At 38.4% G+C, this 14,915-nt stretch overlaps 1 protein-coding gene across 3 annotated transcripts in view; it reads left to right on the top strand.

Annotated features, from left to right (window-relative positions):
- The window catches only part of zmp:0000000660 (arf-GAP with Rho-GAP domain, ANK repeat and PH domain-containing protein 2), a 118,109-nt gene that overhangs the window by 38,608 nt on the left and 64,586 nt on the right, over positions 1-14,915 (top strand). For all 3 annotated transcript variants that reach the window (XM_017699634.2, XM_017699633.2, XM_017699635.2), the window contains 2 exons: positions 3,766-3,872; positions 9,131-9,330. In XM_017699634.2, coding sequence (XP_017555123.1) covers positions 3,766-3,872; positions 9,131-9,330 — 307 coding nt within the window. The remainder of the gene's footprint in view (positions 1-3,765; positions 3,873-9,130; positions 9,331-14,915) is intronic.

Genomic DNA, 14,915 nt, shown 5'->3' with positions numbered 1-14,915 from the left:
GCTAGCTAGTTATAAACAAACAATTATTTTCTCACAGAAGTGGCTATTTTTTATAAACATGATAAATCTTTCAATGGCTTTACAGTTTTATTGAATATTGTTACTCCTAAGTATACACTACTATTATGGGCAGATGTTTCCAAGCATCACAAAATGCTTCATGAAGCACTGTGCAAGTAACTAACTATGTATAAGCACAGTAGATGCAGTGCATTTTGAGCTGTTCTTTATTCTATATAAAACATTGTTAATGCATTTACCATGCATTATGAATTCAAGATTCATAAGGCCATGGCTTTTTTTGCTTTTTTTTTTTTCTCGAATTAGACTGTGACTTTCTTTGTATCTTTCTCACTCTCCTGCATGTGCAGGCACATCCCCCTGCTGTATATCATCTTTACCTTTCATTACCTCCTGCATTAGCGTAAACCGAGGTCTTTTGTCTTAATTCTTCAAGGAAGTTTCTCTTCGTCAGCTGATAGAAAGAGAGAAAAGGGGAGGGTGAGCGGTATTAAGTGGAAGAAATGGAAATTGATTGTATTATTTTTGTTTTAAATCTCCTCTCTGTGGCGGACGCGTGGTCATGCAGTGGGAGAAGAGGCAAGAGAGGGGTCGAGGAGATAGATGGAGAGAGACAATGATGGAGGGAATGTAGAGGGAGGTGAAGACAGCGGGGCGAATTGAGGGATGAAGAGAAGGTGAAAGAGCATGTGATGGAGAACGAGGGAGGGAGCGAGCGAAAGAGTGAAGTGGGTGACTCTGTTCATGTTCACTGGAGTGGAGTATTTAATTTAACAAGATGAACGAGCTTGCTGCTGCGTCCCTTTTTCCACCCTCTCTCTTTCTCTCTCCCCCCTTGGGGAGGCAGCAGCTCTGCCCTGTGCATAGGTCACCCTCGCGCCTCACCAAGGGAACCAAAGTCACAGCAAACAAACAAAAGAAGCTGCTGCTCAGCCTACATTTAGCACCACATCGATCCCCTGCTCAGCTACCTGCTCAAAGAACCAGCAGCAAAGGTTCAAACTCAAGCGTAAGCAGGGTTGGCACAGCAGGCTACCATCAACAGGCTAAATGATAACTTTTGACAGGCCTTTTTGCAGCGTAAATAAATCTGCGAATCATGACACATTTATTCAGCGGAGATTGGGGGGAAAAAAAACACACGAAACCAGAACGCTCTCAAGCCTTTTTCATCGTGGTAAGGAGTCAGTAAAAAGTGACAGTTCAAGTGCTTTGCAATTGAGCAATGCATTGTAACTATACATGCTGCATTTCGCTATATGAAATGGTGTTCCATTTTGGGGTCCTACATAATGGCTGTTCTTTGTGTTCTGATATGGCTTGACTTATGAAGGGATCGTAATCACAAATGCCCTCATGCTCACATGCTGCTGTCTGCTCATGTGTAATTTCACATTTTCTTTTTCTATTGATATGAACTGTGTGGCCCCATAGCACTATACTTACTGGCTAATGATCTTTGTGCAAACAATACGTAAATGTCTTTTTTAGTATCTTAGATGTGCCTGTTATACTCTTTCAGTCAAGCTGGTTTCCTAAACTGCATAATGTAAAGAGAAATTCTATATTTTCTTCGGATGCATGTTTTCTGGTTTACTCTGAAAACAAAGACTTCATGGCAAACAACAAACTGTATATTCCAAAAAAATAAACACTGGGATGCCCTGATTTCTGGGCAGATAATGCTAAACGGCAATTAGTAATACATCAGTTAACACATCATTGTTTTTAAACTTATGTTGGATTACTGAGAAATGTGTTTGCTTGCTTGCCTATAAAGAGAAGATAACAAAAGAAAAAAATATTGACACAACTAATGACAGGGCAAACATTTTGCATTTAAAAACAAGCTGTATCCAAAATAATGTGCCATACATTAAGAGAAGAGCGTTGATGCAAAATCTAGATTAAACAGATTCGTTAACTAGCTAGGTTTAACTCAGGTGGCAGGCTAGTGTTAGCCAAATACAATACAGTTAGTACACATCTTAATGTCTACTTAAAAATGACCTTATATTCTGCTGTACAGTCCAACAAATATGGTATATAGTGGGCTGCATCTACCAATGACTCTCTGGTAAAACAGTGGAAACAAGCATTATAACTAAATTATGCAAGTTCCTGTAAGTTGCTAATCCTGTAAGTTCCATATCACAGACAGAAAATAAAGTTGATAATATAGTTTTATTTGAAATCCAAACCCATGTTTTTTTTTAGGTATATGCTTATTCAGAAACCAATGCTTGCAACACATTTTGAAAAGATTGGGACAGGGACAATTTTCGACTAGCAGCATTATGAAATGTTAAAAAAAAAAACATGAACAGGTGACAATCACACTCAGATACAAAAATGGACATGCATGAAAGGACTAGTTGTTTATGAGTAAAGATGGGTTAAGGCTTGCCACTTTACCAAAAAAAGTAGTATAGCTGATTAAAAACAGTGCTCCTCCACCATGGATTGCAAGGATTTTACGTATTTCACTCTCTCATTAACATTCAAAGAATCAGAGGAATCTATAGAAATCTGTCCATAAAGGAAAAGGCTGAAAACCACAAATGAATGCCAATGACCCTTTGACCCCTCAGACAGCACTGCATTTAAAAAAAACGTTATGTTTCTGTGATGGAGATCACCACATGGGCTCAGGAATACTTTATCAATACTTTTATCAGTAAACGCTGTCCATTGCTGCATCCACAAATACAAATTAAGACTGTACTGTGCACATTGGAAGTCACTTGTCAAGTCCAGAAATGCTTCTGACTTCTGTGGATTGAGCTCCTCTGAAATGGAATGATGCACAGTGGAAATGTGTATTTATATTCTGATGAATCAGCCTTTTAGATATTTATGGAAATAATGAACATCATGTTCGCTGGGTCTAGGAGGAAAAATCATATTCTGTCAAGGGGGGGTATTTATAGGTAACCTGCACATCTTTGAAAACGCCATTAATACTGACCACATTTCGGAGCAATGCATGCCTTTTTAGATGCCTTTTTTTTTCAGGAACATGCTTATTTCAACATGATGGCCACCAGCCACATTGTGCATGTGTTACAACCGTATGGCTGCATAATCAAACTATGTGCTAGACTGACCTGCCTGCAGGCCAGAACTGTCTTCTAGTTGAAGAATTGTATAACAGAAGAATGGCAAAAAATATGCTTTCAAATCTGGATTGGCTGTTGTCTTCAGTCTTTGATTGATTATTAAGTGTATTGGTAAACTTGCTCCCATCCTATCTGATTTGGAATGTGGAAATAACCGAAACTTTGGAAATGGCCAAACAAAATGACCCAAAAGGCTATACCCTGCTTTTGGGTAAAACATTCCAACAGCATGTAGCTTACTGAAGCTGTGTGTCCTATAGGCCTCATTGATTGCTAGGGCTTATTATTTATAACTGATACTGCTGATAATAGCAATAGTGCGTGCACACACACACACTCACACACACACACACACACACACACACACACACACACACACACACACACACACACACACACACACACACACACACACACTCACGCACACACCTTCAAAGCCGCTTCTGAGCCTATACCAGCTGTCTAACAAGTTACGTTTTCCTTTTATTTGTATGTATTGGTTAAAGCTGTTGTACCTATTCTAGTTTCTTTTGTTAATCACTAAGGATTTTAATACGTAATAAGTAAAATGATTTATGACTAAGACGAGGTTTAGTCTGATATTGTGTCTATGCCTCTGTTGAAGGACTTTAACTCTGGAGTGGCCATTGCTGTAGTAGACCTGACTGCTGCCTGTGTTAAACATGTGGATCGCAGAAGCTTTGAGATCAACACTCCTTTCAGATCCTTCTGGTGAGTTTGTGTTTGCGTGTCCTGCTTCTAACTTTAAGTACATGCAATAGCCAAGTGTTAGAAACCATCAGCTGTTTTTGAGATTAGCAGGTAGGTAAATCCTTATTAAATTAATAAAAGCAGCCTTTTAAAATGACCTTCAAACCTTCATAAGCCTCTTAGTGAGCTTCTTTTAATATCAGTTCACTTCATGCTGATGAACCACAAAACAGCCCAAAAGCCATATTTTTCACTCAAGTTAATAACCTGCAAGTGTTCCCATTCCTTTATATGCTCAGAATGCCCTTGGAATTTACTCAAATAGTTTGGAATTTAAATGGATTCTTCAGTTGGATGCAGAAGACTGTCTCTTAAATTCATATATAAGACTATTGATTCTGTTGAATACTTTTTCATTTAATATCTTGCAGGTGGATCCTGATAGTTCAGTGGTTAGAGAATTTGGCTGTAGGTGATGTGGTTATGGATATGCAGCTGATGACTGCTGTGACTGATCCTCAGAGCAAACAGCTTGACCTCAGTTAGCCCTGCCGTAGTTGCTTCAGGCAGTAGTATCAGCTAGTGAATCTGGACTAATTTCTAATGTAATAGGGGAAATTCCACCAGTTTTTCCAAAATTCCTGTATAATTCAAATATTAAGATGCAAGCAAAGTAATGGTTTGAAGAAAAGTGTGGTTCTAGATAAACTTGTGAGAATTGTTCACAGCGATGTGATGAAGCAGATGTCTGAAGAGTTTAATACTCCTAAAAGCTACATTGTATTAAGTAATTATACTACATTGTTGCCAATATGCTGGAAATATGACTCTGGCCTTCTTAAATGGGTTGTGAATCAGCCAAAGCATGCTAAACTTAATATTCTCACTGTGTTTTTTATTGGGGAAATATTAATGTTAATATTAACATAATTGGAAAGTTAATATTACATGCAGGTAATAATTATGAATGACCACATTAGCAAGACAACTTGTTTGTCTAAGGAGATGAAACTCCTGTGTTTTTGTTGTTTTGAAATGCCATATGTATTTCTCTTTAAAGTGCTGAAATGTCAAAATAAAAGCCTCTACAACAAAGTGTGACAGCATGCCAGAATAAAATCCCATGCAGGAGGGCTTTTGTAATACTCTTCTGCTTCATGCTGTCAGTTTCTGAAGTTTAGTTAATGTAGGCAAAAAAAAAAACAAATGTCAGATTTTTAGGTGATTTTTAGATAATAAAGTGATCGATCAGTTAAACTTCATAGTGCAAAAATAAATTAGAGGAGTATGGTTGAATATTGTATTCCAGTGTGTCTTATTTTCAATGTCCATCTTTACCAAAATTCCTTAAAATGGATCAAATATGGTTTGGAATGAACTCTAACATCAGATTATTTGAGGTATATGGATTTTGAGCTGAAAAGGAAAAAAACACAAATGTATTTTGTCTGTTAAAAATTACGATAACCAATATTTTCTTAGTTTAATGTTGTTTCAATGGGTTATGGTTATTTTCTTCATAACAAGCACAAAAAAATCGCTAGTAGCATGTTAATGTCTCTGTAGATAAGCTCGCTAATTTTCCAGCTCCACCTTAAGTAGTCCAGCAGAACTGATGCCTGAAGCGCCAGGATGTAACTGCTGCACCATTTAAGGTGGAATGGGAAAATTCGAACAAGAAGCTGGTGAATAGCTGACTTCAGCTTCGTATCACCAGAGAATTAGCAGTAGGTGATAATAAATAATTGTCTTATATAACCTCTTTGAAAGCATATGATGCCCTAAATGTAACTGAAGCCCAGCAGTGAGGTTGCTGAACGTTTCCCTTCTCTGCTATCGGTGAAAACGGGCAGGGTCGCCTAGCATGTCAATGCAGCTATTTATTTATTTATTTATTTATTTCGTATTTCAGATTCCTTTCCTTTATTGATCCCAGGGGGAAATTGCAGTAGTTACAGTTGCAGCCATTTATGTAAAAATAACCACTTTACTAATAATTTAATACACTAAGATTGAAGTACTTATGAATATAGTCAGGTGGCGGTGATTGTGATAGCAATATGAAACATCAGGTATAAAGCAGTTACAATTATTTAAATTATTTAAATTAAGTTAGTGTCCCTCTGAGTTATTGCACACACAATTGTTATTATTGCACATATGAACAGTCTTGTACTGAGTTTTGTGAATCACACACTGAGGGAGGAGTGATAGAGTTTGATGGCCACAGGTAAGAATGACCTCCTGTGGCGCTCTGTGGTGCATTCCGGTAGAGTGAGTCTTGAGCTGAATGAGCTCCTGTGTCTCATCGCCGTGTTGTAGAGTGGGTGGGAGCCATTGTCCATAATGGCCTTCAGCTTAGACACTGCCGTCAGCAAGTCCAGCTCCACACCCACAACATCACCGGCCTTGTGGATCAGTTTGCTGAGTCTGTTGGCATCTGCCACCCTCAGCCTGCTTCCCCAGCAAGCAATAGCATAGAGGATAGCACTCGCCACCACAGACTCATAGAAGATCCTGAGCATAGTCCAGCAGATTTTGAAGGACCTCAGGCACCTCAGAAAATAGAGACAACTTTGGCCCTTCCTGTAGAGGGCATCAGTGTTCTTAGCCCAGTCCAGTTTATTGTCAATATACACACCCAGATATTTGTAATCATCCACAGTGTACACACTGACCCCGCTGAAGGATACAGGGGTCACCGATGCCTTGTCCCTCCTCAGGTCCACCACCAGTTCCTTTGTCTTTGTCACATTGAGCTGCAGGTGGTTCTGCTCGCACCATGCCCTGTACTCATCCTCCACTCCCTTGCTGATACATCCAACAACTTGGGGGTTGTCCCATTTCATAGGGCAAGATTTCAACCAGTACCCCTTGTAACTCAGTTCCAAGGGATTAGAGTGACACTCGAAAACGAGGACTAGGGGTAAAAAGAAGAAATGGGATTGGGCCTTAATCATCATATAAATAATTCAGATTAACAAGTCATATCGGCTGATTATCTATGTTGCTTCTGAGCTGTCAGTACTGTCTCCCAACTGACAACAGAAGCAGCTTGAGCTCGAACATTACTCACTGCTGCCCTCTAAATGTGTTATAGCACAAAGTCAGAAGTTAAAACTGTTAAGACCTATGTCAAACCACTCTGAATGACTTTGTTTCCAATCTCACATCTTTTCCGTCTTAAAACATTAAGAAAGATCCTGACATATCATCGTTGCACCGCTTTAGGTGCTGTGGAACTTTGTAGAATGGAAAAGATTTGTCTCATCAACTAGGCCTTAGCTCTGCTTTGTAGTTCATCTGCGTAGGGTTGCATATTTTGTAGAAGTGTGACTTTACCTATTTTAGTCTATTAAAGTATCACAATGTCAGACTTCCACACTTTTTTTTAATTGATCCACTAGAACAACTTGAATTTAAATTGAAAGTGTGATTAAAAGGATTGCAAAAAAAAAAATTACAGAGTGCGCCAAATAAAAGTCTTTGAAGCCCTCTTTGTCTGTACTCTAGAGTAACCAGAATACGTGATTGCTGAACCCGATAGTGTGAGATTTATTAGCGCCAGATGAAACACTTCTGATCCTTTTAGACTTTGTTTTGGTATCACTTTTTATAGTCACTCCCCCGCTGTGTTATTTTCTTATTATTTTTTTTTTCTTTCCTCAAACAGGCTCTCGCTCATTACCGTTCTTGCTTCTCTGATACGACAATCTCAGACACTTTCACTCATTATTGATCTGTTTTCTTTCCTCCTTTGCAACTTTTTTTTTTTCTTCAGCAAGTGAAGTGGTTGTACAGTAGTGGCATTGATGACGTTCGACCCTATGCAAACAGACCTCTACAGTGAAAGCGGCTATTAGCGATGACCTAATACATGATGTGTGGATGTTTGTTTTTAAATGACCCTTTTATAGACGTTCGATAAGGCGTTAAAAGATGCCTTCCTTTTCTGTCCTGCTTTGGCTGAGCTGTACTGGTTGTGTCTGTCTTTTGTGGACTGTAGCATGTATTGATCTGTTTGTATTTGCTTGCTAAACATGGAGGCCCGCGTCTCTGGTGTTTAGTGTAGGCGTTGTCAACATAATTGGAATTTCTTGCTAAAATGAAGCATCAAAAAAAAAAAAAAAAAACTGATCTCTTGGATTCATTAAAAGTAATGGCTGTGGAGGGTCCCATAACTGCGATTGATTTTGGATGTGGAGTGTTTACTGGATTGTATATTTGAGGCTTATTTGGTCGCTGCAAGTCATTTAGAAAGCCCAGGTGACCGAATGCTTCACAAAGGAGAGCAAAGTGAGACACGCATACATGTACAAATGCTTTACTGTGTCCTTCCCCACCTTTATCTCATGCAAACACTCTGTCACAGACACAGTAGCAGCAAGTAGGAAATCACTACTTTTTAGCTACTACTTTTTATCACTACTGTCTGTTGCAGATTGTAAAAGACTGCTTTGACTTTCATATATATGTAAATAAATAACACGCACTCTGTATAGACAATCATATAGACACCTCTCAATTATTGAGTTCAGATGTTTCAGCCACACCCTTTGCTAACAAGAGGATAAACTTATCATAGCCTTGCAATCCCTGTAGACAAATTCTAGCAGTAGATTAGTTTGTACTGGTAAGCTCAGTGACTAAACATCTGCCCTGGTCAACTGTAAGTGCTGTTATTGTGAAGTGGAAGCGTCATAGAGTAACAACAGCTTAGCCACAAAGTGGTAGACCATGGAAAACTCACAGTGGGGCTGGCGAGTGCTGAAGTGCACAGGGCCTGTCCTCTGTTGACTCACTCACTAGAGAATTTCAAATTGCCTCTGAAAGCAGCATCAGCAAAAGAACTGTGTGTTAGGAGCTTCATAAAATGGGTTTCCTTGGCCGAGCAGCTACACACAAGTCTAAGATCAAAATGCGCAATGCCAAACAGGAGAGGGATGTAAAGCTGCCACTCCCACAAGTAGGATGAGCGGCTTCCACTTAATGCCTGTTTTAATGCTTATTTAAACTAATAGATTTGTTTGGACCACTGAGAGCTGATTAAGGGAGCATCTAAATGTCTATGTATGTATTTTTCTGTCTTTCTCACTTTTAATGTCTCTCTCTCTCTCTCTCTTTCTCTTTCTCTCTCTCTTTCTCTTTCTCTCTCTTTCTCTCTCTCTCTTTCTCTTTCTCTTAGCTCCGGTAGTAACCGTCTAGCAACTTGTATGTCTTTAATTAGTCCATAAAATCAAATCGATAACAAGGAGTTTTAAAAAAAGATCAATTGTCAGTTTCACAGCGGAGTCAGAGCATGAGCGTGAAGAGTGGATCGAGGCAGTGCAAGAATCGATCGTTGAGACACTGTCCAATTATGAGGTGGCCGAGAAGGTTTGGTTCAACCAGTCGAACAGGAACTGCGCCGACTGCAAAGCAAGAAACCCTGAGTGGGCCTCAATCAACCTCGGAGTGGTCATCTGTAAAACGTGTGCAGGTACACACACTGAAAAAAACACACACCCACATACATACACACACAACACTAAAGTACAACAGTTCTGTAAAACAGTACAAAAGTGATTGGAAATATTACTGTTACTGCAAACAACCTCAAACCTTCACATGCCCCAGTGTTGTTTTTCTGCCTTTCAGACTGCACGTTTCATATGTGGGCCCAATGGGCAGATCCTGACTCTTAGCTGTATAATTTGCATGTTAGTTTAGATTCTGAAAAATTGGTAGGATTAAAGGAATTAAAAAAAATAATAAAAATGAAAGTTAAAGTTCATGCAAAAGAACCTCAAAACTGGTGCTTTGAGTTCCTTAATGACATCTGCTTACTGTAAAGTTTCCTGTCACATTGAATTTTAACTCTTTGTGATTGCTCACATCTGTTTGGAGGAAGTCGCACCTTGAGCTATTCACCAAACTCATAGTCTGTCCATTAAATAAGCCCTTATAGTTAGCAGTGTTTACATAACAGGTGTAGTGCATTCTTTTGAATTTCTTCAAGACGTGTATTTTAAAAGTACAATTCAAGTTTCCACTTTGCTTGACTGACTCAAAAAATGATTAAACACTCAAATCTGATCTGTTAGATCTAGCACAGGAGATAGTTACAACCAATTATTTAGTGTTCTGTGAACACATTTACCAATTACACATGAACCCCTGTTTCAGTCCCTGACTTTTTTTTCAACCACTTGGGTATCATTGGCCAGAATTAAATGAGATGAGTTCTCTAAATTCAGGAGAATACTATATAACCTATAATTCAATGTTGAATAATATAACTGTTTTTCAAATTATACTTGGATTCTCTCATGATTTGGGCACTGTGCTATATTCTTAGACTATACACTATGTACATTCACCAACCAATTTATTAAATATACAGTAGGGGTGGGGGGAAAACTCAATTCTTAGATGCATCTATTCACAAATGTCAAAAATCGATTTTCTAAATATTTAATTAAAATGTAATGTTGACGGAACGTAAAAAGGTGAAATTTTGAAGTTCGGAAGTGCAGCGCCTGGACGGTCTGTGATGGCACATAACAAAATCACACATAGATGATCGAGAAATCCCACCAGCTCCCTCTGCATTCAAGCCAGGTCATGTCAGGAGTGTTAAGAAGGAGCCATTTTATCCTTTCAACAAAAGTCAAACCACCTTGGGAGCCACAACATGTAATGTACAGTATGTCTCAGTGTGTGTTAATGTAATAGGTTAAAAATAACACAGACTTGCTCTGCTCTGCTTTAAGCTTGAGCTATAACCACTTTCCTCCCCTTTCTATCAGGAAACTTCTCAAACATTGAACAGTTTCTTGTAAAATGTCTCTCAACATTCGACTGTTTTACGAGGCTGAGGTTGCTTCTTATTCTCCAGCTTCTTGTATGAATGCTTTCATTCCACCTTAAATTCTGCCTGAGGTGCCAGAACGTAAATGCGGCACCATTTAAGTGGAACGGGAAAATCGAAAGAGAAGCAGATCTTCACATTTTTTTTTGTGTTTGACGGTTTCTGATTGCAGGTTTAACATATGAGAAAATCAACTGCAGTGCTTATCAATGTGAATAAGTTTGTTCGTCTCCAAATGTTCAAGCAAGCGATGTCGAAGCTTCCACCCAAATTGGAAGTATATTACAAACTGTGTCGCAACTTTTGTCTGTTGTCTGTTCGGTGTCGTTGAGAACCAGGGCTTTCGTGCTATGCTGCCCACTTTGGAGCTGAGATATAGCATCCCGTCTCAGACATGTTTTACTGACACAGCAATCCCCCTACTCTCTACAACGAGACCAAAGCTGAAAAATCACTGAATGAAACGGGTAGGAACGGCTGTAATGTGATGCGTGGACATCCATTGCTACAGGATCTTATTTCACTAACTGCACGTTTTATTGCAGATGAATGGCAGCAGTGTCTCAAGGGCTTCAAATAAGAGCAGTGAATGAGAGTCTTTCAGTTTACTTGCCAAACCACTTCCATTTGTTTTATAAATACAACATATTGGAAGTAAATTAATTATGGATCATTACAAATACTTTAAAAGTAAAAAGTTGTCACGCGTTGAAAAAAGTCCTGTATAGAAAAAAGAAGCATTAAGATGCATTGATAATCATTTGTATAATCACCTCACAGCCCTCTGAATCATAATAGAAGCGTGAGGTGCCTAGAGGTTCCCACCTCTAATACACAGGGTCACTTACCATTTGAATATACTTCTTGCTCTATACTTACAAACTGTAGTGCATCTGTTTCTCTGCATACTTTGTTAGCCTCTCTTTACCCCATTCGTCAGTGGTCAGGACCTCCACAGGACCATCACAGAGTAGGTATTAAATGGTTGGTGCATCATTCACAGCATTGCTGTGATGCTGACATGATAGTAATGTGCTACCAATGTGTTGCGTTGGTATGAGTGGATCAGACACAACAGTGCTGCTAAAGCACTGTGCACACTTAATGTCTGTTAGACACGCCTATCCTGATGCTCCATCTTGTAGATGTAAAGTGAGAGACGATAGCTCGTATGTTGCTACCAGGTCTCAAATAAGACCTGCTTAGTAAGGTAAAGGAGGCTAACAAATGGACGACAGTCTGTAATTATGGCGCTACAAGGTGTTCCTATATTATAAGTTGACCTGATTTAAAATAGAGTGTAGATCCAAGGTAGGTGTCTACTAATGATCGGATCACCTAAGATGTGTAAGAAAGGGCCTGTATTGTGAAATCTTCTGCCTTTTTTGTAAATAAAAGGCTTTTGCGTAGTATATAAACATTGCTGAGGTCAGCCTATTTTGTCACAAAATTATGTTACAAAAACCAACACATACAATTTTTTTAATCTATTCAGCCTACAGCAGTTTAGCTCCATCCATTCCTACTGAAGTTAAAAGGAGCGTTTCAGCCGAGACTGATGCACAATATAATCAGAACAGAGTTAATTTAACTATGTCTTAAAAGAACAGTAGCAAAAATACCCTGATTAATTCTAAGAGACAAAGAGAAGGAAAATGATCATGGAAAAATTTATTGTGACTATATTTTTGTACATAAAACCACACTAACCAAGTGGGCCTCAGCGGGGAAAATGTAAAATGAGAGAAAAAATTATAGGATATGGGCCCCTCGATGGAAGATGTGAACAAGGCCTTAATTAATAGTTGATTTGAGTTCCAGGATTAGTGATCATATAGCTGAAGGTGGTCTGTACAAGGACAGCAAGGCCTGATGGTGTCACTGTGTGAACAAACACTCTATGCAAATAGTACAGCCTGGGCTGAACATGTAGTAGAGATAGTTTAATTACTTTTGACTCTGTCAATGGTAATAAGGAAAGAGACCAAGAGAGTAAGCGGAGGAGAGAGGGAATCTAATGAGAAGCTAATGATTAGACAAGTGCACATTGTTTTTCAAGAGGGAGAGGTAAAAATGCAACAAGAGGATGAGGAAAATGAACTGTGCATTGTGTATTTCAATTATGGTGCATGGGGGGGCTTTGGATAGAATGATGTAGCTCAGCTACTTTTGTCTAGGGACTAAGTGATTTATGTTTTGAGAGAAGAGACCACTAAAAGAAAGTAATTCAGACCTTTTTCAAATGTTCTGATGAACCCCTTCAGCCCATCCATTTCTCTCCCTGTCTCTCACCGTTTTTCACCCACACTCAGTCTCTTTTTGACAGATATTCAGGTGTTCTTAGCTTGGCTGTTCTAACTGCAATAAGCTGTCTACATCAAACACTGAGATAATGGACATTTCTCTGGTACAAACTCCAGTTACCATAGGAACACACAATATAGACATTTTCCTTCTTGACCATTCCTCCCCTCACCCTTGAATTTTTACAGAAACAGTTATTAGATTTGTTTTTCCTGTTTTCTGTTGTAGGAAAGCTGACTGACAATGCACTTTTGTGTTCAGGGAAATGCTGACTGTTATTTCTAATTGACTGTAAATGTATTTGTAATTAATTCTTAGTTGTTTTCAGTGAGCAGAATTGATGCAATCTCAGTATTGTCTTTCATTATTTGCTGTTCTATGTTTCTGTGTATTTTCAGATGCTAAATAACAAAGTCTGGCATGAATGAGAGCCCGCCCAGCACAGTTTATTGACTGATTGAAATTAAAACCCAACGTAGAGAGCATGAACATGCTCCTCAGCCACTTCAGGTTTTGGACAGCTATAACAATCTTTGAGGGTGACTGAGTTCTGCATTACCACTAATTACACAAGAGGATCGCTTAATCCATATTCATATGTGTTCCTCTCAATGTTTAATTCATCTGTTTCTCTCATAAACAACAGTGATGATGCCTCAAGTTCAGCTAAACAAACACTGAGACCAACAAACACAATTAATTACTCATGATTCATTAGCAATTAATGCCTTTTTCATGCCTTTCATTTGCAATTAGAGCTGTGACAGTGAGAAATAAGGGCTTGGAATGGATGGGATTAGTATGATAATGAGTTCCAACTGAAGCTGACTCTGTCTATATGATGGCTGGGTTGTGGTGCATTTCCACCCTTTATACTTTCAAATGTCATACAAAGGAAAATATTTATTTTCTAAAGCAAAATATATAAGCAGTTTGATGGGACTTAATTTAGAATGACAGGATTTGCTCGTGAGGTGGATGTCAAACATGACCATTAGAAACCAAGACTGAAATGTTGCTCGATAGCGTTTTCTTTGCATGCAACTATAATAATTCAGTGACAAATGTGACTGGAGCTTATAGTAAGTGAGAGCCAGGGAGGAGCAGTTAGCCATGATTACTTTTCAGTAGCCATGAATAAACTCAGCATTTTGAGTGGATTATTAGATTGTTTCAGATTAGGAGTAGATGTTTAGTTTGGTCTGCAACACTGTGCAACACTGCAGTACTGCTGTAGGAGCCCTTGAATGACTGATCTAACTTGAGTGATGCTACGGTAACGATTGATGTCACAGTATAGTGAGCGATTTGCATATATTGTTGCTGTCATATCAAAACATTTTAACTCTTAACATTTTACATTGTGCGAACATTTCACAGAGAATGGACCAATAGAAATGGTGCAAAATTATTTCGAGTTAAATCTTATTTTTCTCACATTAAAGTTAGTGCTGGCAGGTATTAATAAAGCTCAATATCATGATATTTTCCTGATATATCACAGTTTACGGTATCAAGTGGTCTTTAAGTTTGTATTAATGAAGTAAATTAAGTTTTTGAGTGTTAGTAGTTTATTCTAAAGGAGTGCATTGCAAATCTGACGTATCTTTCTTTGAATGGGCTAATTTGTTCTGCTTCTCTCAAAATTACCCCCAATAAAATTTTACCCAGTATACATTAATCACAGAAAATAGATTTCCAGAAAGGGAACAAAATTTTCTAGTCATGTATTTTGAACAGTTCTTTGAAAACAACCTGAGGCACCCAACCAAAAGGTTTTTAAAACTGAAAGTGTTACTGGCACACCATTATATTTGTGTGTCTGTATATATTATTGTATACAAAATTTGTAAAAAATGTTAGAATGCCATATTAGGAGGAAAAAAAACACAATTATAAATATTAAATGT

Source organism: Pygocentrus nattereri, chromosome 2 (genome assembly GCF_015220715.1).
Source record: "Pygocentrus nattereri isolate fPygNat1 chromosome 2, fPygNat1.pri, whole genome shotgun sequence".
Lineage (NCBI taxonomy): Eukaryota > Metazoa > Chordata > Actinopteri > Characiformes > Serrasalmidae > Pygocentrus > Pygocentrus nattereri.
Note: the sequence above shows the minus strand (reverse complement) of the source record. Positions and strands in the feature narration are given on the sequence as shown.